The sequence below is a fragment of the Ostrea edulis genome, chromosome 4 (genome assembly GCF_947568905.1).
Source record: "Ostrea edulis chromosome 4, xbOstEdul1.1, whole genome shotgun sequence".
Classification (NCBI taxonomy): Eukaryota; Metazoa; Mollusca; class Bivalvia; order Ostreida; family Ostreidae; genus Ostrea; species Ostrea edulis.
In genome coordinates this window covers 42,267,382-42,292,475 of record NC_079167.1, presented here as the reverse complement: position 1 = coordinate 42,292,475, position 25,094 = coordinate 42,267,382, and the positions used below count along the sequence as shown (strand labels likewise).

At 33.1% G+C, this 25,094-nt stretch overlaps 3 protein-coding genes across 8 annotated transcripts in view; all 3 read left to right on the top strand.

The window, feature by feature from the left end:
* The first annotated feature begins 128 nt into the window (after positions 1-128).
* On the top strand, positions 129-14,189 carry LOC125669009 (transcriptional regulator ATRX homolog). Of its 4 annotated transcripts, none has more exons than XM_056162676.1 (9): positions 129-437; positions 2,269-2,418; positions 2,753-2,825; positions 4,841-5,004; positions 5,731-5,784; positions 6,256-6,519; positions 8,087-8,267; positions 8,883-8,948; positions 10,548-14,189. In XM_056162676.1, the coding sequence occupies exons 1-9, from the start codon at positions 276-278 to the stop codon at positions 10,604-10,606; spliced, it is 1,173 nt and encodes a 390-aa protein (XP_056018651.1). In that variant the 5' UTR covers positions 129-275; the 3' UTR covers positions 10,607-14,189. The 4 variants fall into 4 exon arrangements, with proteins under 4 accessions (XP_056018651.1, XP_056018649.1, XP_056018650.1 ...); XM_056162674.1 differs by having other exon boundaries at positions 8,084-8,267; XM_056162675.1 differs by having other exon boundaries at positions 5,728-5,784.
* A 3,757-nt stretch (positions 14,190-17,946) lies between these two features.
* LOC125670920 (mpv17-like protein 2) lies at positions 17,947-22,471 on the top strand. 3 transcript variants are annotated; one of them, XR_008802419.1, is made up of 5 exons: positions 17,947-18,445; positions 19,729-19,896; positions 20,527-20,603; positions 20,847-21,242; positions 21,817-22,471. XR_008802419.1 is itself a non-coding variant. In XM_048906359.2 (5 exons), the coding sequence occupies exons 1-5, from the start codon at positions 18,277-18,279 to the stop codon at positions 22,211-22,213; spliced, it is 588 nt and encodes a 195-aa protein (XP_048762316.1). In that variant the 5' UTR covers positions 18,025-18,276; the 3' UTR covers positions 22,214-22,471. The 3 variants fall into 3 exon arrangements, 2 of the variants coding, with proteins under 2 accessions (XP_056018653.1, XP_048762316.1); XM_048906359.2 differs by having other exon boundaries at positions 18,025-18,445; positions 20,847-20,975; positions 22,169-22,471; XM_056162678.1 differs by having other exon boundaries at positions 20,847-22,471.
* Positions 22,472-23,266: 795 nt separating this feature from the next.
* LOC125670919 (phospholipid-transporting ATPase ABCA1-like) overlaps positions 23,267-25,094 on the top strand; it is a 44,786-nt gene continuing 42,958 nt past the window's right edge. The window contains exons 1-2 of the mRNA XM_056162679.1: positions 23,267-23,408; positions 24,259-24,355. Coding sequence (XP_056018654.1) covers positions 23,343-23,408; positions 24,259-24,355 — 163 coding nt within the window. The 5' untranslated portion in view covers positions 23,267-23,342. The remainder of the gene's footprint in view (positions 23,409-24,258; positions 24,356-25,094) is intronic.

Genomic DNA, 25,094 nt, shown 5'->3' with positions numbered 1-25,094 from the left:
TGATACCATGTGTTGAAATAATTTTAATTTTTTTTTAGCAAACATAAAAAATACATATTATCCATCACATCCTCATGCATTAAATAACTGGAAGAAAAAAGATAATTTTGTATAAATTTTATCAACTACACATATTTTGTGACGTAGTACACATGCTGACGTCGATTGAGCCCGTGATACGTGTATGGAAAGAAGGCTGAAAGCAGTTGTAGAAAATTGTCAACCATATTTTCTTAAATTTTATGTCGTGTATAGAATAACATATCTTCAAAATAATGGAGCTGACAGAGGTGGTTTCTCCGCATGTTGCCGTGCCAGTAGTTGGAGTTTTGCTTTGTGCATTTTTGGTTTTTGCGTTTGGCTTTAAAACACCTGGTCAACCACCAAGCTTTAATTTTGAAGAAGATAACAAAAGGAAAAGATCAAAGAAATCAAAGGTTAAATTCGTATGTCATGTGTTTGTGTGTTATGATATTGTTGCCAAGTGTGTATTGTTCTCAGTATTACAACATTTATTGAATGTTCAAAAGCGGATAACTGGTCTGGGTATCAGCTGATCAAGTGCACTGGGTCAGTGGTAATATTATTAATAATGATAAGACCAAAAATGTTGTCTTTCTGCAAACAATGCTCCCAAAAATTGGGGTCAGTAATTAAAAAAAAAAGTTCCATTTCTAATTCAGAAACTTCTTAATGTGACAAAATGTCGGAACATTTTCTGGATGGGAGCAGTAGCTGTTCAGGTTAGGAACACTTCCCTATAGTGAGATATTCTCGCTAAATCGCAATTGTCCATCTTTAGCGAGAGTAAATATATCTTGTACAACTGCGAAAAACACCAGTGGAGTACATTTCTTCGTGTTTCATGTGAAAAGAAGAAAAAGTGCTAAAATGTCTGATACTTCTGCAAATTTATTAATCAAAACAAAAACACTCACGATGTGTATTGGATTTCAGACTGCTTCCCTCTTACACAGCAACTTTGATGTGCAATTTTTTGACTATGTTGTCAATTTCATAGAAACAATTGGCATCATGTTGAGTATGTGTTGCACTTATTTAGTGTTGCATGGGATTTGCCATTATTTTCAATAAAGACGCCAAAACACCAGTTTATGGTAATGTTTACTCTCTCGCTAAAGAGGGATAATCACGTTTTAGCAAGAATATCTCGCGATAGGGGAAGTGTTCCCAACCTGTTGTTGTGAAAAATTTGCAAGACATTTTGATATCAACATCTCATGTTGCCTAATATTATAAAGATACTATTAATATGTTACCCACCCTTTAAATAAAACTCAATTGAATAATGAAAAGTACTTTTCTTTGTGTAATTTTTTTTAAACATGGATTATTGTTAAAAATGAAGGATAGCTGTATATGTTTTGTCAGATCAGGAAGTTATGGACACACAAGTTTGTATATTAGATCTTTCAATATTCAGTATACACAAGGATTTATGTTCAGCCATACCTTTGCTTTCATCTTGGATTAAACAACAGTTACATGTGATTGACATGAACATTCCCAAATCTGAGGTACATCATGAATGGTACAATAGTTATATCAAAATTGTCAACATTGATGGAGTCATTTTTACTCCACACAGACCCAGTATTCTCTTACTTCAGTGGACAGTTGTTTTGTTGTTGTTTTTTTGTTAACAATACCCATTAATTTCTGTGTATGTTATAAAAACTCTTAATTGAACAATTTTATTTTATTACTTTAGACCTTGTACCTACTGATTCATGAAACATTAACTGGTGGGCACCCTGCCAGTTGTTAGTTTATTCATTATGACATCATGGAATGCTGTAAACAATGGGAATCAGAAATAGTTATGGTTGTTGATGCAGAGTTTTAAATCTATTAGTAGGATACTAATGAGAGAATCGTCTGATTTTTTAAATAATGGTAATATCGATATCAGCAATATAATACATTTAAATTACACTTAAGTACTTATAATGGAAACAGAATTTATTTTAAGCTTCATCATGGTTGGCTGATATACAAGATTAATGGGAATTTTTTGCCAAATATAGTTTTTTGGACAGTTGATTTATCTCAGTTTGTGCGTATAATTTACTGAATGAATGATGTGAACTTTCTCTTTATTTATGATTAATTAGAAATTGTTGATATAAGATTGTTCACACCAAATATTATTGTGAACGATTTAACATGGTGCTGATATGGGACATGTGTTGCTATGCAATACTTACGTAATGCTTGTTGAATCATTATTATTTTTTTCTGTTTTAGTCTCCCAGGAGCCAGACGAATGGACATGTTGTAGCAGTAAGTGATGACGAAACTGACAACAAAACAAATGCCAAACCGCCTACACAGTCAAAAAATGTTTCTAAGTCTCCAAAACCAAGTGCCAAAAAATCTCCTGAACAGAATAAAAAGGTAATTGTAAATATTATTGTTATCTTATGAAGTCAAGTGGAGAATTTAATATAATTATTATAGATAAAATTTTGATTGCCTGCAGAGAGTTGACAAAGCATATACTGTATTTGCTGGAAGTGTGAAGAAGAAAAAAACCCTCACCAACAGTACTGATGATGTTGGTTTTAAAGAAAATAGTAATTATTTATGTTATTTTATTGGTAATCATAATGCACGAGAAGAGTGAAATGCCTACTATTTTTCATATTAGATTTCTATGAACTTCCAATGCAAAGTCTTACAAAGAAGTGAATGTATATGAAATAGTGATTTTTTTACTTCAAATTTTCAGGTAAAGAAAACTACTAAAGATGTCGAAGAGTCTAAACCTGTGGCATCTTCACCTGTGTCTGAGGATGACGGAGGTATGTTTCCTGTGAGTTATAATTGCCTACCTTGTCTGTGAATGGAATATGTGCATGTCAAACAGGCAGTTGATGAATCATTTGATTAGAGCCCAGACAATCTCACATGTCTAAATGGCAGTTGATGAGTCATTTAATTAGAGCCCAGGCAATCTCACATATCTTACAGACAGTTGATGAATCATTTAATTAGAGCCCAGGCAATCTCACATAATGATTAATGATTGGTTTTATATAGCGCCTTTTCCAGCGTATGCTGCTCAAAGCATGTCACGACATGTCTAAGACAGTTGATGAGTCATTTAATTATAGCCCAGGCAATCTCACATGTCTAAAAGACAGTTGATGAGTCATTTAATTAGAGCCCAGGCAATCTCACATGTCTGACAGACAGTTGATGAGTCATTTAATTAGAGCCCAGGCAATCTCACATGTCTGACAGACAGTTGATGAGTCATTTAATTAGAGCCCAGGCAATCTCACATGTCTGACAGACAGTTGATGAGTCATTTAATTAGAGCCCAGGCAATCTCACATGTCTGACAGACAGTTGATGAGTCATTTAATTAGAGCCCAGGCAATCTCACATGTCTGACAGACAGTTGATGAGTCATTTAATTAGAGCCCAGGCAATCTCACAAGTTGAGGACTGTGTGTATGCCACTGCATTATGTATGCATGCGTCTAATGTGTTGAAAATTGACGTCTTGAACTTACCAAGGAGTGGGGACACAGGTAATACATATTAACATTGTTTTCTTTCCATGGAATGTTTTCAAACTTTAGTTTTGTAATTATTGTCTATGTCAGATCGAAACAAGTGTTCTTTATCGGGGCATGGACACGATTTGGTACAGAAAATTATTCAGATATTTAATGAATAATATGATAGCATTTGATTTATGTAAAACATAGCAAAAAACCTAAATTTCAAAAGTAAATGCAAAGATGTATACGTGAAATCTAAACTTTTCATTTTCAAAACAAGGCACGAGCTCTGTTTATGTTTACATGTCACGTGACTCAACTATCAGTTGACGGCTTTGGTGAAAAAAACTTTTACAACGAAAATTTTCTGTTCTTTCTTATTTGTGCTTGCTCCGTAAATTGATTTATCATTAACATATGTTGACATGTTGAATGCTTTTGACATATATTTTAGAAATCTTGGTGTTCTGATCTCCGCACATGGTTGACTGACTATGACAAGTGTGTTGACAAACACAATTTTTGGATTTTAATAATATGTATATAAAAAAAAAAAACCCTGTAAATTTCAGTGTATCAACATTTTGCCTCTTTAAGAAATAGATTACATTTTTTGAAATATATGTCGGCATGAACTGCAACACAGTTTACATCAGCATACTTCATGAGGCAGGTTAGCATTATTTTCTATAGTTACGATTTACTTTCAGTTTTGTTGGAATATTCCCAGCTGTAAGAATATCCGTACTATATTTATCAAGATTGATATACACTTTGTTCACATTGTTAAGGAAATGGCTATCATTTCAATCGGTAAAGATGTTGAAGATAATAAAGAAATGGGAAAAGATGTTGACGGTAAAAAAAAAAAATGGAAATGTAGGAACAAAATATGCCGGATTTAAAAATGTAGGATACTTCCTTTGAATATATTTATAAGTACACATACTGTATTTGTTTGTTTTTTTATTTACTGATGTCTAATAGTTACTAGTGCACCAGCATGAAACAGGAAGAAAACTATTTGTTCAGGTGTTTGCAATGAACTGACAAGAGTGTTTAGAATTTTTAGCTCACCTGAGTTGAAAGCTTAAGTGAGCTTTTCTAATCACCCTTTGTCCATTGTCTGTCTGTCTGTCTGTCTGTAAACTTTTCATACTTTCGACTTCTGTGAAATTAACTGACAAAAGTGTTTAAATTTTTTTTAATGCTGCAATCAATGTAGTTTAATGTGTTAGAGTACATGTATGCCTTTGAAATAAATTTCTCCATAGCTTTGTGAACATTATCGATGTTGTTGTAATCAGGAGGATGGACCACTCAGGTGTCAAAGAAAGACAAGAAGCAGAGGAAGACGATCATTGAGTCCGACATCGAGGAGAAGACCGTGGAGCCTGTTGAGGAAGCCATCGTAGAGGAGAAGTGTAAACCCATGGAACAGAAAAAAAAGATCAAGAAGAAAAATCAGCAGGTGCGCACACCATTTCTTTTCCTTATACAACAAAATTTGTCAAAACATCGGACCATACAGCATTAAATATTTTAAAACTATCGGCTTTTCTCAATTTTAAGTCTTAAAAAATGCCATTGAACCATATGACATTGTAAAATATGATTTAAAGGCTCACGATTCACTTTGTATGAAATAAAAAAAATTCATGAGTTATCTAATATTTTTACTTCCTTTTAAATGGAATGGAGATGTAAAAAAAAATAATAATATGGTGCATGTTTGTAAAATGTTTATTTGTTTATCCTTTTGAGTATGGCTTATTCAGGGTTCATTTTAAAATCAATGCCATTTGTTTTTTGTATAGAGAAATCCCAATTTGTTCTATATTCATTCTAAATTTCTCAACTAAATGGGTTTGGGTACTATTTCCAAATGGTAGGGGGAAAAAACCACTGTGACATAACTACTGTAACAGTGTTCTATTGATGAGATAAAAGTTTGCCTTTTCTTCTGAGAGTTGAATCATTGACTATTTTTCACTCTACTCTCTCTTTTTCATATAGTGATTATTAAATTGCAGGATAAAAGTTTGACGTATCGAAGCTGTTCATAAATTTGTCAATATTTCCTCCTTATGAAATTTTCACCTTTACAGTATTATGTGCTTCAAGAATAAAACATCACTTTTTTGTGACATCGTACTTTTCAAGAAATCCATATTGACATTGTTTTTATTTGCAGCAGGAGACTGTGACTGTCCAAGATGAGAAGACCCCAGAGGCAAAACCTGACCTGAAAGTATGTCAACTTTGTTACTGTGAAAAAGTGAAAAATTTGCAGAAAGTCGGGCATAATACACAAATTCTTGGTTCAAATTGTAATGAATTTTAGTGTGTTCATTTGAAAATAAAATTGCCTTTATTTCCAAATAATTGGTACATTGACAATGTCCAACATAAAAAATGTAAATTATTTGAAGTTGTATTACGTCTGACATAGAGATTAAAACTCTTTGAAGATGGAAATTTTTAAAACGCACTGTGCATGAACTTATTTTAGTGGATTTAAATTTTAGCGGCTTTGGTGATGAAAACAATAGCACTAATTTGTAGTTGTGCTAAAATATGAAATTCTCTTTTTATCTATTCTCATGTCTAGAAGAAGTACTAAATCATGATTATGCTAAATAGTGCATCAGCTCCGACGGTGCCAAATTTTTAACACCCTAAAATAGGTACGCATACACTAAAATACTACTAAATTTTGAAGGAGACGTCAACTGAAAGCAGCAAAAAAACCAAGAATAAGAAAAAGACAGAAGCCACTAAAGAACCAGAGAAAAAGCCAAGTGAACCAGAGAAAAAGCCAAGTGAACCAGAGAAAAAGCCAAGTGAACCAGAGAAAAAGCCAAGTGAAGCAGTGAAAGCAGTGGTTGAACCAGAGAAGAAAAGTGAAGAAAAAGTCAAGTCAAGCACACCAGAGGATAAAAATAAAACGTCACCCAAAAAAAAGAAAGGAGCCTCTGCAACAGATGTAATATTTCTCATTTAAACAGTTATTCTTATGTACTGTATACAGGGAAATATTGGCTCCCCTTTATTTTATTTTCGCACTCATTCACTGGTCGAAGCTGTTCTCTCCCTCATCTCTCTTATTGTGCGATTGTGTCTGGTCTAATTTAAAATGGGGCAAAACTGTCTGCAAGTGAAGAAGGGCAAAACTAACCCTGAATACGGTCTTCACAGAAGATACCTAAACTACATGTAGGTTGATTCCTCAAGACTATACCGGTTGTTTTGTATCGCTTATAAAGTCTTAAGAATCTAATATGCCTTGGGAGTAGTGATACTTTCCACTAGTACTTAGATGAATGATAAGGCCTGTGGGTCTCTTGTTAAGTATTAACTCCATTATAATCCAGTTTCTTCATTTTCCATTGCACACTATAAATGCAGGATCCTTTTATGTTATATCAAAGAATGGTGATGTTTGATGCAGTGTTACCAAGACAAAGTGAAAAGTTCACACTATAGAATTTATTTATTAATGGACAGGGTAATACATTTTCACGTAGTGCAGGATTTGTCACCATTATGGTGTCATGATCAAATAAATTTTATTGATTAGGCCAGTTCAACTTAATTAGTAGATTATCATCCAGGGTCACCAAAAAGTATAGGGCAGGTGGGAGGATTTTGTTTTTTAATTTTTATTTTCTGATAAAAATATTAAAGACAAACGATTTTTTTTTTTTCAACAGAAGCGCATCATTTAATGCCAGATGGATATCATTAAATGCTATTTTCACAGACGAATTCCAGGTGAAGCTTTAATTTCAAACAGAAATATACCTAACTTCTTCAAGATTTACGCCTGTAAGAACGCGAGATATTAGGAAAACCATATAGATCTATTTTCTTCACTTGGCTTTTCACGTTGCTATACCGGAAATGTAAACAAGATGTGTAAATACAGGAATCTGACATGAACATTTTCCGGAAATCGCAAGTTACGCAAAATAAAAAAATTCGGGGCGGGCCAATTTTTGAGGGGCGGGTGGGGATGATAATCTATCAATTAAGTTGAATTGACCTAAAGTAATTCGGAAATATATTGGTACTTCTATTGATAATTATTAAGAATTAAAATGATTTTGTAATTGAATAGATAAGGACTGAAAGATTCTGTACAATACTTCAGGCATTGTCATTGACCGTTATAGATGAACCAGTATGGATTGATCAAATTTTGGCCTAAATGATGTTTTCTGCATTCAAGCTGTAAATTCTATTCTCTCTCAAAATCACTAAAATCAATCACACTATTGGGAAGGATAACCACCATTTTCTGTCGTGGAAGAAGCTTAAATACAGTCATTTTTCGTAGAAAATAATGCCAGCAGTAAGATGTGGTCATATGACAAAAAGTCATCTAATTCAATGACCTAGAAATAAATACAAATTGTTTTACTGATTATATACAGCTTTTGTCACCTCTCCATTCACTGAAATTCACTCCACTCCATTCGTGTTGTCTTGCTTGTTCTGAATTGGGGAAAACGTGTTTGCATTATCTGCTCTTCTTCACATGCTTGCAGAAGAAGGAGGAGGTGGTGAAGAAGCCCGAGTCAGCCAAAGAGACGAAGAAGGCAGCCGATGCTACTCAAGCTGATCAAAAGAAATCAAAAGTCAAGTCCGACACTTCCTCAGATTCAAAAACCGTCAAAGCACCCCCAGAAGCCGTCTCCGAATCAAAGAAACCTAAAACAGCCGAACAGCCACGTGAGTTGTTTTTAGGAAAATAGTATTAAAAAAAACTTTGTCGTGAATGTAATTTCTTTGTACATGTAGAAATATTCAACCTATGAATATTTTTTTTCCCCATTTCACCCCATTGTTCATTGTTGTCTGGCAAATTCAAACATAGCAGAGAAACGAGAGATCATTAAATGATTTATGAGGACTAAAACAGCAGCAAATATTTTCTAGTACTCAAAGCTGAAACAGTTGCATGTACAAGAATGTCTACACAGTCACTAAACATTAACGAAATAGTGTAGGATGACATTTTCTTAATCATTCAATGCAATTTTACAAAGAAATAAAACACAGCTAGAATTTTTGTGCGTATATCAGGGTGTGATTTTTCCTCTTTTCAGAGGAAATCCTTTGATTAGCTCAATTTTTGAGAGAGAGAAAAAAATGAAACAGTGTGGGTTTGATTTATAGTGACAGAAAATGATATTTTTCCAGGTAGGATGAGGTGTTTTCCTTCTTTTTTTAACCAGTTATCTTCTGATTTCTGATGAATTCAGTGACAGCCCTGGTATATCAATAACTGGAAACAGAAAATGGACTTAGACAGGTGTATGTAATGTACTGTACTTGTATTTGTAGATGTTGAGGCTGAGGTGAAAAGTGCTGAAAATGATGGGTCATCTGTCTCATTTGATGAAATTGGAGGTAAGTATTTTGATGAGAGCAACAAAAAATAATGATTACCGTATTTTGCCGAATATAATAAGCACTTTTTTTAGAGAATATTTTTGTGTCAGAAAGGGGTGCGTATTATATACCACAATAGGTTTTTGACCTTTTTTTCCAGATGAAACTCGGCGATTAAGTAGTGTAATATTTCACTCAAAGACCAAGGCTTCGGATACTGTACGCCGCGCCTTTTCACGTTCACCTATTTATTAAGTAGAAAATTCGACCTCAAGAAAATTACTACAGAAACGTAAAATTGCAGAAAATGTGATATATATACTTACAATATCTAAATAATTCAATTATCATGAAACAAACAGCCAATCAAATTGCATTGGATCTGACTATTCATTACATCGCATGCCGCCATTATTGAAAGCATGTGTACACAATAATGCCTTGACACGTGCTAAAATTGTTGGAAAATAATTTTGTCACTTGCTAAAAGTTTGTTTACTGTAAGTTTTATGAATAGGCCTAATTTTTAATGAAATACTTATTTGAATCTTTGAAATAACTATTCTTGCGTAAAAGCGTGTGTTTTACGAAGCCATTGTTGTGTACACTGCTTTTGTTAGATACCCCCTCCGGGTAAAGAAATACCTAACAAATTTTTTTTCCACACATTTTAATAGTCATCGTAGTTAACGAGGAGTTGATAATTTGCATCTTTGTACCTACCATGGTGTGTTGATTACAGTAAAATAAGCGATAGTTTAATTGTTTCATTTTATTTTTATAACATCGGCTATTTGATTGATTTTAAGTTTCAACAAAGGAAATATCGAGTCAGTTAAGACTTTAATGCTACAAAATCTCGTGCTTTGCTGAAATGAACAGGCTTGTCCGGGTTGATATTTCCCTGAAGATTCTCATTGAAGATTACCGCGATGTAGACCTCATCTCAAAAAGTTTGCAAATTATTGTGCGTTGTTTAGAATTCATTATTTCTGCAAAAATATTAAGTGAAAATTAACACCAAGTATAAAATAAAGATTACCGCTTGGTCAAAATTTTTGCTGCGTATTATACACCCGAAGTGCGTTTTTTCACCAACTTTTAGGCTCAAAGTGGGGGGTGCGTATTAAACACCACTGCGTATTATATTCGGCAAAATACGGTAGGCCAAAAAAAAATATCAATAATTTCTCAGACACGGCCACATTTGTGAAAAGGTACTGCATAGAATTTGTTTTTTGTTCAATTTATATTTGTTTATTTATGTAAATGAGGTTACTCTTGCTATAGATTGTTTTGGTAAACTTTCAGGAGGATTTAATGAAACTGTATGGATATTTTTTATTAAACAATTATAGAATGCATACTTATTTATGTGCAAGTGATTAAGAATATGAAATTTGAATACAAAGTAGAATAATTTCATACCATTTTGTTTGTCATTTTTTTCTTTGGCAAACTTGGGTACCCAACATTGTATATTTCAAGTTATCTATATATATATATATATATATATATATATATATATATATATATCTAATGGTAGAGAGCAATATCAAAAAGAACATTAAATGCATGATAAAAGTCTATTAATGTTTATCCTTTGTGGTCATTTAGATTCCTGGGTTGAAGCCAAGCCTAAAAGCAAGAAGAAAAAAGCCAGGCGAGACAACTAGTTGATGCGGTTTTGTTTTATTGTTGTTGCTATATACTGCAATGAAAGGTGCTGGACCCTCATTAACAAGGCTCTGTGACCTTAACACACATTGACAAAGGCCTGGTTGTGGTGGTAGATTTAGAAACAAGGCCTGCACACCTCATGATCATCAAAGGCACAGCCCAAAGCATAGTTTATTCATCCAGGAAGAAAATGTCAACAGAATTTGGAACATCAAGTATTAACATAGTTCGTGCAAGATATTTCGGGTTCCCTTCTTGACAGGAATTAAGAGTAGAAAAGACTTTGGAGAATAATAAGAGATGAATTTTTGGGGAATTTTTTTTTATTTATTTATTTTTTGGATTTTTTTTTATTTCTTTTGTTTTATTTTGTTTTTGCTTGTTTGAAGAAGAAAAATGTACACAGTGATGAGAGAACATTAAACCTTGGTACATAGTATGATTTCGCTCAACATTGACTATGAATTTTTTTTCTTTTATGATTGTTGAATAATTTGTTTTCTTTTGTATTTTTGTGAAGCTATTCTTTTTAAAACTGTGTGAAGGCATTTTGGGGCTTTTTGTTAAGTTCATGTTAGATCCTTACAAATGATTGATTCTAGTCACCATGTGGAAAATGACCTCTGATGGTGAAGTTGAACTATGGCTGCTGAAGCTACTGGAAGATATATTTCCCCATTGTTTCTGCGTAATGATGGTTGTTGATAAAAAGATAAATGAAATCGTCAAGAATGAAATACAATGAAATTATCTATGTGTAGTTCTGCATTAGCTTATTAATATAGTGCAAACCTATTTTTCACTCCAAATATAGCACAGATATTAGACGAAAAAAGAAATATATTTTTGATAGTTTTTGTTTGAAATGTAAAATATGTGACTTGTGATGGACGGATCATATTAGTTTACAAGTGGACTTGAATGGAATATACCTTAATTCACATTTTCTAAATATTTAATCATGATTTGATTATGTATTGTCCTCTGAAATAATCAATCTGCAAGAGGTTTCCTGTTTGAGAGTCTACAATGGATGTCATGATAAATTATTAGTAGTTTTTGTTATGCAGTGTTTATGTATGGGTTTAAAGAGAGAAGGGGAGAAAAAAAACAACTATAATGGGTGTGTGTTAAAGGCAGATGCCAGATATTATTGTATAAAATACTTGGGACATTTGTGATATTTAGTGCTTAAGGGGGGGCAGTGGACACTGAACAGAAAATAGGGGTTGGTTTAGGGCATATATTTATTTATTATTTTAACAACAAAAAAAGTGTTGCTGATAGTCAAATATACGCATTCAACTTTTATCTAAAAATGACTTGCATAACCGGGTGTGAGTGTGTACAGTGTTATGCATTATAAGTGGAATTTTTAGTGAGACACAAATTTAGCGATTTTCCCATAAGAAAGGGTGTACATATATTTAGCAAGAGCTATGTTGTCGCGACTTTAAAATTCCAAGAGAGATAAATATTACTTATGATTCAGAATAAATTAATTTTAGCAATCTCAACACCCTCGCTAATAATGCCAAAATTAAACCCTTGCTAAACTTTTCTGCTTTATACACGATATATATGTGTTTATTGTGAAAAATTTTCACTAAATGTTAATATTACACACACATACAGACAGACTGAATTTTATTTAATACATTCCAGATTTTTCTTTGGCAGCTTTTAGTACATTTGAAGAATTTAAACAGTTTTTAACTTTTATCTTCCTGTTTGTATTGCTCTTTACACAGTCTGATAAGCTTTTTAAAATGTGATGGGGGGGATGCCTGCAATACAATAAAGTTTGTCTTCCAGAGTCTAGTTTTGTTGAAAAGTGGGTTCTGTTTTGATGTAAATATTTTGCCCCCCCCCCCCCCCCTTTTTAAAAAAAAAAAAAAAAAGAGATGTATAGAAAGATAAATTATAATCAAGTTTTCCAACTAATAACAGAACTAAGCCATAATATCTTATGTTCCTGATTGCGAATCGTATGATTTTTATTTATCAAAGTGCCAAAACAGCAGAGGACGCCAATTATGAATTCTCTTGGAAGAAAGTAGATGATGAACGTTTAGAATGTTGAAAATCATATTTGATTGAAATGGAAATATATGTTGGATATGATGTGCAAATTGTTTGTTTTTTTTGTGAAAAATTTATTTATTAAATATGTCTATGTTTACATATGTGCAAATCGCATGAGAAAAACTACGGCACTGTTATAAATGGCATGCAAATGCTGTTTAATTAGTTTATGATGGCATGTATGTGTGCTTTTGCAGTAGATATAGTTTTATCGCTATTTAAGTTGTGTCCCTTTAACATATAATTTTGTTGTTGTCGATGTCTCTAATTGATCGATGTTGAAATGTTGATGATCAGGGAAGTAAATTAGGAAGAGGGCCAATATAATCTACAGAAAAATTCATTTCTGCTGCTGTAAATGGGAACATGCATGTATATTATGGTTGTGGGATTTTACTTGTTATTAAGAATGTCCAGTTCACCCAAACAAGTGCACCCTATTCTTATTAAAGATATAAAAACCTGAGGAAGTGATCATTTATTGAGTAATTGTAGGTCACAAATTGTACAGATCTATGGAATATTGACTGATTTATAAAGTTGACAGAGTTTTTATGTACATGATGACATAAGTGTACAAAATATTATCTTAGACACTTGAAGGGTGAATATGGAACAGCTGTTAAACTGCTACTGAAATGAAAATGAGTGCTGTCATGGAAAGCTTTAGGGAAATAAGGGGGGATGAAAATTTATATGGTGCAATGTTTGTTATTTGTAAGTGTATATATCTAAAAGAGTATACATTTATATATATATATATATATATATATATATATATATATATATATATATATATATTTCTTTCACAGTTTGTCAGTATTTTCCAAAAGAATTACCCCCTTTTTTTTTTTAAATTGGGTCACTTGTGTATGACAATAATTTCATCACAGACATGTTAAAAACATTTAGAGAAATGAATATCAGATTATGTATTTCCACCCATAGAATGTTCAATGGATGTCTGCAGAATCACTACTAAAAGGCAATATAATGGATTACGATTTGACATGTGTAGTCCTGAAGTGGTGTATAAATGGAAATGTTTGAAATGGTATATCTTATTATATGATTTATTGTGATACATGTATGTAAATATGTGTTTTATATAATGCATGTGATTACTCAAACGACCAATCTGAAGTCATTATACAGGGTATGTGACATCTTCCCAGATCTGTCGGAGCGTCTCACTTTATGTGGCATTAGTTAATCATTCCAAGATTTAGTGCATATACTTGTTTCCTTCTTTTTTTTTGTCTTTGGAATTGTTTTTTCAGGATTGAGTGATAGTGTCTTATGATGCCATGTGTTTCAGTTCTTGATGATGGAGAAGGAATGATATTTTTGTTGTCTTCTGAATGTTTAATCTGAGAGTGTGCGAGAAATAAAGTGACGGGTGTGATTTGACTCTTATCAGGTTCACTTAGGTTGTGTTCATTATAGAAAAAGAAATGACAAGAATGAATTAAAATTGATCATATATACATATAATATGTCTTGTTTGTGATAGAAAGCTCCTTTTCTGAGTGTTCATTTTAACACTTTGAACATGGATTGTGTATTCAGCTACAAAAAACATTGAGTATAAATGAATGAGCGTTTTTGAAAGGGGAGATAATTTTTAAAATGGTGAACTTAGGGTGGGAGTGTTAAAAATCTTCCTTAGAACCACTGGACCAGAAAATATAAAGTATGTACTTTACAATGAATTAAATTTGGTCATGCCACAACCTACGATGGTCGGAAATAGTTTTACATGAGAAAACCTACTACTGTTGGTAATTGGTATGCGAGCTGTGTGGATACCCTCCCGGCCAGGACTGGGGCGGAGTCGCTGTAGAGTTGCATGTTGACTCGAGTGACCTTTTGCTATTGGTTTGTGCCCGTTATTGTGTTAACAATGAAACATTTTTAATCTCTTCTTCCAATTTTTCTTAAATTTGGTATAAAACATCTTTGGGACAAGGGGGACAGAAATGGTAAATTTCAGGACTCCTGCATCCCCATTTCTGTAGGGGTAAGGCAAAAACTGTCCAAAGTTGACCAATTTTCAAAAATCTCTACAATTGAACATCTGTAAAAATCTCAGCTTGATCTTGTCCTGCAGACAAAAATTAGTATAAATCATGAGAATATAATATTGCATCGCCTCAAAAACACAACAACAAAATGATGCCCCCCTCCCAAACCAGCTAGTACATGTAATAATATCAATTTGTCTCCATTCACCTATAGTTTTTATTTCTTTTTTAGCTGAGCCTTTCTGATTGAAATTGGTTGTCGTCGGCATCGTAAACTTTTCACATTTATATCTTCTTCTCCAGAACCACTGGGATGATTTCAACCAAATTTGGCACAAAGCATCCTTGGGTGAAGGGATTCTAGATTGTTGAAATGAAGAGGCACGCCCCCTCCAAGGGGAGATAATTGTGAAAATACATTGATGACTTTTAAAAATCTTATCCAGAACCACTGGGCCAATTTCAATCAAGATTTGCACAAAGTATCCTTGAGTGAAGGGGATTCAAATTTGTTCACATGAATGGCCACGCCCTTCTTTAAGGGGAGAAAATAATGAAAATACATTAACAACATTAAAAAATCTTATTCTGGAGAACCACTGGGCCAATTTCAACCAAATTTGGCACAATTCATCCTTGGGTGAAGAGTATTAAGTTTGTTCAAATGAAGGGCCACGTCCCTTTCCAATTGGGAGATTACAGTGAAATACATTAAAGACTTAAAAATCTAAGACTCTTCTTTAGAACCTGTGACTGGGCCAATTTCAACCAAACTTGGCACAAAGTATCCTTGGGCAAAGGGGATTCAAGTTTGTTCAATTGAAGGGTCATGCCCCCTTCAAAGGGGAGATAATCACAAATATGCAAAAATAGGGTGGGGTCATTTAAAAATCTTCAAGAACCACTGGGCCAGAAGAGCTGAAGTTTACATCAAAGCTTTCTGACATAGTGCAGATTGAAGTTTGTTAAAACCATGACCCCCAGGAGTAGGTTGGGGCTACAACAGGGGATCTAAATTTTACAAGCGAATATGCAGGTAAAATCTTTGAAATCTTCTCAAGAACCACTCTGCCAAGAAAGTACAAATTTACATGAAAGCTTCCTGACGTAGTGCAAATTCAAGTTTGTTACAATCACGGCCCCTGGGGGTAGGATGGGGCCCCAATAGGGGATCAAACCTTTACAAACAAACATATATAGAGAAAATCTTTTTAAGAACCACTGGGCCAGAAAAGTTTATATTTACATTTAAGCTTCCTGACATAATGCAGATTCAATTTTCTTAAAATCATAGCCCCAGGGGTAGAATGGGGCTACAATAGGGGATCCACATTTTACATACAAATATATGTATGTGTATATAGGGAAAATCTTCTCCTTAAATACCATCGGGCCAAAGAATTTTACATTTACATGAAAGCTTCCTGACATAGTGCAGATTCAAGTTTGTAGAGATCATACATACAAATATATGTATGTGTATATAGGGAAAATCTTCTCCTTAAAAACCATTGGGCCAAAGAATTTTACATTTACACGAAAGCTTCCTAACATAGTGCAGATTCAAGTTTGTAGAGATCATAGCCCTGGGGGTAGGTTGGGGCCACAATAGGGATCAAAGTTTTACATTGGAATAAATCTTGAAATATGTTGAGCCAAAGTAGTTCCCAGGTGAGCTATGTGGCCCATGGGCCTCTTGTATTTTAATATATCTATTCCTTTTTCATATTAATAAATAATATGAAACTTGAATGAAATGTAGTATTTCAAATACATTTAAGATCCATAGCTAGCGCAGTAAATTTGAAAGTATATGATCGAGAGAGGGGTACTTCCTTTCTCCACGCATCAAATTTGTACCTATTTAATGTCAATTCTCTGATAATAACTAAATAAAAATGACCAACAACCTCAAAATTTCATCATTTGAAGGCCTTGCTATTTCAAGATAAAATAATGCTATTACCCATAATTAACCGACATATCAAAACCTCACATAGAACACTTAGTCTAGTTATGAACTCTTTAAACAGAACACTCTGTGGACATTTTTGCTTTACTAGTATTCTGTGAAAGATTTGCAAAACTATGCTATTAAAGTTTATAGTTATTTATGAAAAAAATACATGTTGTAAATTGTCAATGACAATTAACTGTAAGTAAGAAGGAGAAATAGTTCACAACTGATGAAAATACTAATATTTGTCTGAATGATGACAAGAATCTATTCTTAACCACATGGGCTTGTCTTCCAGATTGTGAAAAATGAAAATATGAATCTTCTTTAAAATCCCCTTTGAAGTCATTTTAATAACAATGTCGACACATTTTGGTAATTTATTTAAGAAATTACTTTAATTGTGGGTCATATTCATCTTTGCTAGATTTTAAGGTTTACAATCCGCTCTGCTTTTAGAACTACAACCCTTGCAGGCTGCGTTAGAAATTTTTGTAGCTTTAAGTGGTGTCCTCTAGCGGATGGAGAAAACAAACTCTGTTTGGATTACATCATTTTCAACCAATGAAAATGCTTTTTTCAACAACACTTTGTGTGTTGTTCAAATATAAATGTCTGTGCCCAGTGAGTTACACGATGTTATATGCAAAGCCTCATGGCACAGTCTACACACCACCGTGCTGTATGGAGACTCTATGAAAATCTGATTAAATGGAAGATGATGACTAATTATTTACACATTCCATCGTCTTGCATGGGGTGTAATGTAACACACTATCTGATTAGATGCAGGGGACTTGGCCTGCATCCAATCATCATGCAGGAAATTGTTGACACAAAAATCGTGCTAACGCAGTCAAGGGTTGTAGAGAAGGGGTGCAGATCATAAACCCTTGGCTAGCGAAGATGGAACATATTATACGAGTATAACCTGGTTTGGGTCAGTTTACGCTTCCAGGATTATAAAAAGTGCATTAAACTGACCCAAACTAAGGTTATACTCGTATAATATGCACCACAATTATAGTCATTCCTTTTAATTTAATGCAAAAGACAAAGTTACTAACTTTCGTTTCTCAAAATATAAAAAAAATCTGAAAAATACAAGTCAATTGAGCCGCGCAATGATTCACTTAACCATGGTGACAAGTGCGTTCAATATTGGCGTTCCAAATGTTTTCATGCTCCCTTCTTAGAGTCACAAACGGCGAGAACATGTGCACACGAATGTGTTCTTAATTGGGTTTTTTCCCCGACCACACTACCTACAGAGGTGGTGTGAGTTATTGCACCTCGGGCCGGGTCATAGGCTAATATTAGTACTTTCAGTACTTTGATTTTAGTTTTTTTTAATTAATGTCGTAAATTGTTCTTGATTGTGACAAATAATATTTTTAAGCTATATAATCATAAAATTCATATTTAATATTCATATTCTAATGGCAGAAACATCCCCTATACTTACGATTTTGTCTTCTTTTATTTATCATCACATGTAAACTTTACGACAAATACGCTGTACCTATTTACGGTATCAACATGTGAAAAGTCGAGAAATTAGGTCCGTTTTCAATTACTTCTGAATTTCTGTAATTTTATAATGGGTCTTCGTTTTTCCAAGCTAAAGAGGGCCATAATTACGGAGCACCTGCTGTTGACTAATGTCCTGACCACGGGCGGATTAATGGGTTTAGGAGATGTCATCACACAGAACCTGGAAATAAGAATGGACAAGGAGGGCAAACAGAAATATAGTTTACAACGGACAGGTGATTGATGAAGATTGCTCACAAAAATCTTTTAATGAGATACCTGTCTATAATGTTGATATCTCATTTTATTTCAAGAAATGTTAATAGTACAAGATCTTCACAAGTCAAGGGTTATTGATTCGTTACCTCGCACCTACTAATCAATAACCCTTGACTTGTGAAGATGTGTCGTGTTGAAAATCGTATTGTGTGTAGATGTACTGAAGTTTTTAGCCGAATATAATAATTTTGCCAAATCTAAGGTTGTCATATAAAGAAAAAGCGTGTATAATATAAATCTGATGATTATCATTGGACCTATGTGGCTGATGCAATAATGGATTAAGATGTCGGATTTGACACATTTATATAAGCACACTGTCTATCTCAGTTCCTGATTAGTTAAGTTGAGAGAGATGAAGATGGTGAATTCACAGTTTAACTCACTCACAACCCTGTTTACCCTCACAATCTGTATATGAGCCGACATGGAGGAGAGAGTTATTTTAATTTGTGTTTTACTACAAAAGTTGGTTATGTGGGAATTTTTAATAGTCCCATTGGGATATGGGTTAGAATAGGTCCTTAGTACCCTAGTTTGCTTGTCGTAAGAGGCAACTAAATGGGACAGTCCTTCGGATGAGACTGCAAAAAACGAGGTCCCGTGTCACAGCAGGTGTGGCACTATTCGGCTCGGCTGAATATTTGGACTGATGCCATCACCGGTGAAGGTGTCAGTCCAAATATTCAGCCAAGCCGAATCTCAGCCGATATTAGTGTGGCACGATAAAGATCCCTCCCTGCTCATAAGTACTGAGCATAGGCCTAAATTTTGCAGCCCTTGATTTATTTCATTTCTAGACCTTTTCCAAATTTTTTTTCTTCCAAAAAATCCTAGCCCCAGGGTTTTGATGGTAGGCTGGAGATTAGTGTCTTACACAGAGAAAAGGCATTCTTTCTTCTGACATTATATGTCATTAAACTGACTGTGCACAGAAATAATGAATAGGGAAGCCTTTACCAAAATTGTAAAATTCGTAACTCCGGGATCAGGGTGCAGGTCTAAGGGAAGGGCTATTTTGCTCACACACTGGAAATGCCTTACATCTTTAAAAAATTTCTTTATTCCTGAACATCTTGAAAACAAATTAGTACTAAATTGATAGTTATAGCCCTCTGTAAATAAAGTTGATACAATTTTTTGTGATACTTGGATGACCATGAAGGCCCATGGGCCTCAAGTTGTACTGTACTTTATTACATAAGAAATGATTTTATACAAGGTAATATACACTTTACAGAGCGGATGCTTGCAGTTGGTCTTGCTTTGGGTCCATTTGGACATTTGTGGTATAGCAAGATAGTGGATAAATTAGTCCCAGGGGTCGTGAGTACTCGCACAGCGGTCAAGAAAATTCTTGCTGATCAGGTTGTGGCTGGTCCTTTCTTCTGTAGTGCCTTCTTCTTTGGTAAGAGAATAAAAAATCACCCAAACATTTAATTTTTTATGATAAAAAAAAACCCAATCCATTATAAATCATGTTAGGTATTCGATGCATAACGATTATATTTCATATCTAGTAAATGATTGGTGGGATTTTTGTAATCATGGTATCATTTTGAATTAGGGTTTATCAAATAGATATAATCCATCATAGGATGTTACAAAATTTTGGTTACTGCCTGACTTATTTCACTTTCAATTTTACATTGAAGTCTATGGAAATTAAGAACATGTTTTATCAAAATGTATCTAAAGGAAATTCATACAAATCTCTTGGTGAAAAAATGATAAGTTACATAAACTTTCTTTTATAGAAAAATGAAATAAAATTAATCTACCACAGATATTCTTTAGAAGATTAGATTTTTCTTATTTTCATCTTTAACTCTCCCAAACAGTTTTGGTTCCAAAAGAGATTGGTTTCTATTATCCTTTTTTTTAAATCCCAATTTAATAATAAACATTTATCTTGATTTAAATCATTCAGATTTGTTCAATCTTCTTTTGTCATGCATTGAATATTTTAATGTGAGACTTTTCTTTTATTTAAGTTGAAATGTTTGGAATATCTTGTTCTATTGTTATTTTTTGACAGGTATGGGATTACTAGAAGGAAAAGGAAATCAGGGTGCTATAGCGGAAGTGAAGGAGAAGTTTCTACCAGTCTACATGGTAACAGTTTGTTGATAGATATAGATTCACCTTCAAAGATCTTATGTCATACTGTCATTTAATTTCATTTAAATGTGTTTTATCATGTTCCATTCCTCTTCTTACCCTTGTAAAGCGCCTTAGAGTAACTGACGTGTAACTAATGGTCATTGTTGTTTTTATGTCTAACTTTAAATATAAAGATTATTATTATTCATTTTAAAAATGCATGTTGTAAAACTTGAAAGTAAATCTTTGTTTTAGCTTGACTGGTGTGTATGGCCCCCTCTTCAGTTTATCAACTTCCGATTTCTGCCTATGGAATATCGTGTTATATATGTAGCATGTATAACGCTATGCTGGAACACATTTTTATCGTATTATAAACACATGGTAAGAATTTCTTTATGCTACAAATTAACAAATTATAATTATATTTCATTTTCATTAAAAATTGTCCAAATCATTAAAAGTTAAAAATGGTGTTTTCTTTGTTTTTGAGAAGACTTTTCTTTAGTGACACGAGATATGTTTGTGGAGTATTGAGATATGTTGTGGAGCATTGAGATATGTAGTGGATTATTGAGATATGTTGTGGAGTATTGAGATATGTTGTGGAGTATTGAGATATGTTTGTGGAGTATTGAGATATGTTGTGGAGTATTGAGATATGTTGTGGAATATTGAAATATGTTGTGGAGTATTGAGATATGTTGTGGATTATTGAGATATGTAGTTAGTATTGAGATATGTTGTGAAGTATTGAGATATGTTGTGAAGTATTGAGATATTGAGAGATGTTGTGAAGTATTGAGAGATGTTGTGAAGTATTGAGATATTTTGTGAAGTATTGAGATATTTTTGTGGAGTATTAAGATGTGTTTGTGGAGTATTGAGATATGTTGTGGAGTTTTGAGATATGTTGTGAAGTATTGAGATAAGTTGTGGAGTATTGAGATATGCTGTTAAGTATTGAGATATGTTGTGGAGTATTGAGATATGTTTGTGGAGTATTGAGATATGTTTGTGGAGTATTGAGATATGTTTGTGGAGTATTGAAATATGTTTGTGGAGTATTGAGATGTGTTGTGGAGTATTGAGATAAGTTGTGGAGTATTGAGATATGTTGTAGAGTTTTGAGATATGTTGTGGAGTATTGAGATATGTTGTGGAGTTTTGAGATATGTTGTGAAGTATTGAGATAAGTTGTGGAATATTGAGATATGTTGTTAAGTATTGAGATAAGTTGTAGAGTACTGAGATGTGTTGTGGAGTATGGAGATGTGTTGTGGAGTATTGAGATGTGTTGTGGAGTATTGAGATAAGTTGTGGAGTATTGAGATATGTTGTGGGATATTGAGATAAGTTGTGGAGTATTGAGATATGTTGTGGAGTATTGAGATATGTTGTGGAGTATTGAGATATGTTGTGGAGTATTGAGATATGTTTGTGGAGTATTGAAATAAGTTGTGGAGTATTGAGATATGTTGTGGATTATTGAGATAAGTTGTGGAGCATTGAGATATGTTGTAGAGTATTGAGATATGTTGTGGCGTATTATTGAATAAGTAACACATTTATTTTAGGATTCACATCAACATCAGGAAATTCCAGAGCAAACTAAAAGCTGATGTTCAGAGACACTAGAGGAAGAAATCTGTGTGATGGTGTTCATGTGATATTTATTCAAGTGAACAATGTTATGTATATCTAAACAGTAATTAAGGATGATTGTTGTGTATCAGAACTTTATATTCCTTAATGAATACTCATGATGTACATGCCTTTTTATAAACATTTATTTATCTGGTTTTTTTCTTTTTTATGATTGAATTGTCATCATATTGAATTAAGTATTTTATTTATTAAATAAATTTATATTAAAAAAGTGTATATGTTTGATTTTACTATTCTATATTCAGTGTACATATCTTCCAAATACCCCCATTTAAATAGACTAAGAAGTGAGACAATATTACAGATAAAGATTTAAAACCAAATAAAATACTTGTTAAATTTTGCTGATATCTGTAAAATGATACACCCAGATTTAAAACTAATAGAATTACTTACTAAATTTTGCAGACATCTGTAAAATCAATACACCCAGTATATTATGTAAGACTTACGCTGCAGATTATGTTTACGAGTTACCAGTGTTCTCACCTGAAGCCTCGTACTATGTTTTGCGACAACTCTTGCTGCGGGGCAAATCTAGTCTGTGTCTTAGCAGGAAGTACCCAAGATTTTGCCTGCAATACTCGCTGATGTCACGGTGAATATCAAGTATATGTACCTGTAATTTGTGTTAAATCAAGTGCAGTTTCTCTACAGGATTTTATTTTTTTGTAATTAAGTGAATGGATTTTTATTAATGAAATATGACCAGAAGGATTTAAAGTGTTGCTGAAAATTAGTAAGTACTAAAAAGTCTTACCTTTTGATACTTAAATATTGACTGAGAAACTTATCATTCTGTAATTTTTTTCTTTTTAATTTTTAAAACACTATTTGAATTACTTGGTTGGCAAATACCTGTCAGTGAGTTTTGAAATTTTTTTTAGAACTTTTTAAAGACTTGGAAAATCACAGAAGAATATTTGTAATTTGCTAATTAGATATTTTTGGACTGTACTGTGAATTAAATTATTTAATTGATAGTTTTTTTTTTTTTGCAACTGTTCATTAGTGACTGTAGATGTGAATTTAAATATTTTTCACAAAAATATTGATATACAATAGGTGATTGCTTCAGAAGACATGGGGTTTTGGAAACAGCTTGGTTTGCTTCTGTGGAAAAACTATACTTTAAGGAAAAGACAAAAGGTTTGAAGGGATTGATTAATTAAATTAATGAATTATCTCTGAATTCAGTTGATGGAATATTTTGTGACATTCAGAGAATGGTATACATGATCAAGTGTTTATGAATCATAGACCAGTGGTGACCTTTCCTCTGTGTATAACGGGTTCTAAGGAGTGCACGCGTGTGTAAATATATATGTACGTCTATCATGACGAGCATTATACAGTGTAGATGATGTAAGTTTATGTTAATGCAATAGGATGCAGAAATATATACATTTAAATTTCCATCTGTTTTCTTTGTGATAACCCTTTGAAGCTCCAATGATTTCTCCACCACTTACAACTGGCTTGGATTCTCAAAAAAATTATTACATTTCAAATAGAACAGAAAAAATGAACTGATTTTGATAATCAAATGATATATAACAAAATTTCATGTCTTTTAAATCAGAAATTGATGAATTAAAATGCATAGACACTTACTTATGTAGAAAAGAAATCTTCTCATGAAGGAGAGTGAATATTCCCATGAGATGAAAATTTTAAAACACTGTATTTTTTTTTTATAATTCTTCACTCATATATTTCTGAAATGTATATACTCACTCATTTGAGGATAAAGTAGAGACAAAAATTTTATCTTGGCTTTAAGATTGTTTTTTTTGAAAACGTGTAATTTTCATTTAAATGTGTTATTGTTTATGTCAGATCGATCATCTTTTGATCTAACTGAAATCAGATTCCCTGATCTGCTAATGTAGTAGTGAACTAAAAGCAAATAAAATCTTTTAATTTGAATCAATTTGATCAACTTTCTACAATATAGAGCAATTTTATTCGGTGTTTTTCTTTTTTCTCTTAATGACAGTTCAGATTATTGGCTGAAATAGTGACCCCCACCATTCTTTTGTTAGTGCTGGTGTTAGTCCGGACTCGTCCGGATCTTCAGGAATACAACCATGAATGTAAGTTACTCAACCAATGAATAGACTTGTTACTTAACATTACGTAATTACCGTTACTCTATGCAATGTAATGTTACATTGGCTAATATAACGTTACCTTGTTACACTATCTGACTATACCATGATTATGTCTCCAGTTTATTTATAATCCTGCTTATATATAACTGCACATCATCTGATATGTTTTCCAGTCATCTCCCTTACATTCACACTAGTATTTGACATTCAAAGTTCATTTTCTGGAAAATGAAAGGGAAATTTAATGTTTTAAATTGTACATTATCAACAATTAACAAACAAAATCTACGACATATGTTCACTTTCATTGGGTTTAATATTGAGGGGGTCAGTGTGATATTATGAGGAAATTATAAGAACATTTGTGAATGCAATTTCTACTATATTGTTAAATTGGATTGGAATGAAACTTTTGAGAGATATTCATTTCCAAGAATAATTGTTCAAGACGCTTTTTTTAGCTCACTTGGACTGAAAGCTCAAGTGAGCTTTTCTGATCACCCGTTGTCTGTTGTCTGTCTGTAAACTTTTTACATTTTCTATTTCTTCTACAGAACCACTGGGCCAATTTCAACCAAACTTGGCAAAAAGCATCCTTGGGTGAAGGGCTTTCAAGTTTGTTCAAATGAAGGGCCATAATGTCACAAAAATGCAAAAAATAAGGTGGGGTCATTTAAAAATCTTTTTCTCAAGAACCACTGGGCCAGAAGAGCTGAAAGTT

Excerpts from the sequence above, each read along its gene's own strand:
- LOC125669009 (XM_056162673.1), top strand. The coding sequence starts at position 276 with ATGGAGCTGACAGAGGTGGTTTCTCCGCATGTTGCCGTGCCAGTAGTT. Across the intron at positions 438-2,268 it reads AAAGATCAAAGAAATCAAAG|TCTCCCAGGAGCCAGACGAA; the intron begins GTTAAATTCGTA and ends TTTCTGTTTTAG. Across the intron at positions 2,826-4,840 it reads TGTGTCTGAGGATGACGGAG|GAGGATGGACCACTCAGGTG; the intron begins GTATGTTTCCTG and ends TGTTGTAATCAG.
- LOC125670920 (XM_056162678.1), top strand. The coding sequence starts at position 18,277 with ATGGGTCTTCGTTTTTCCAAGCTAAAGAGGGCCATAATTACGGAGCAC. Across the intron at positions 18,446-19,728 it reads ATATAGTTTACAACGGACAG|AGCGGATGCTTGCAGTTGGT; the intron begins GTGATTGATGAA and ends TACACTTTACAG. Across the intron at positions 20,604-20,846 it reads AGTTTCTACCAGTCTACATG|CTTGACTGGTGTGTATGGCC; the intron begins GTAACAGTTTGT and ends TCTTTGTTTTAG.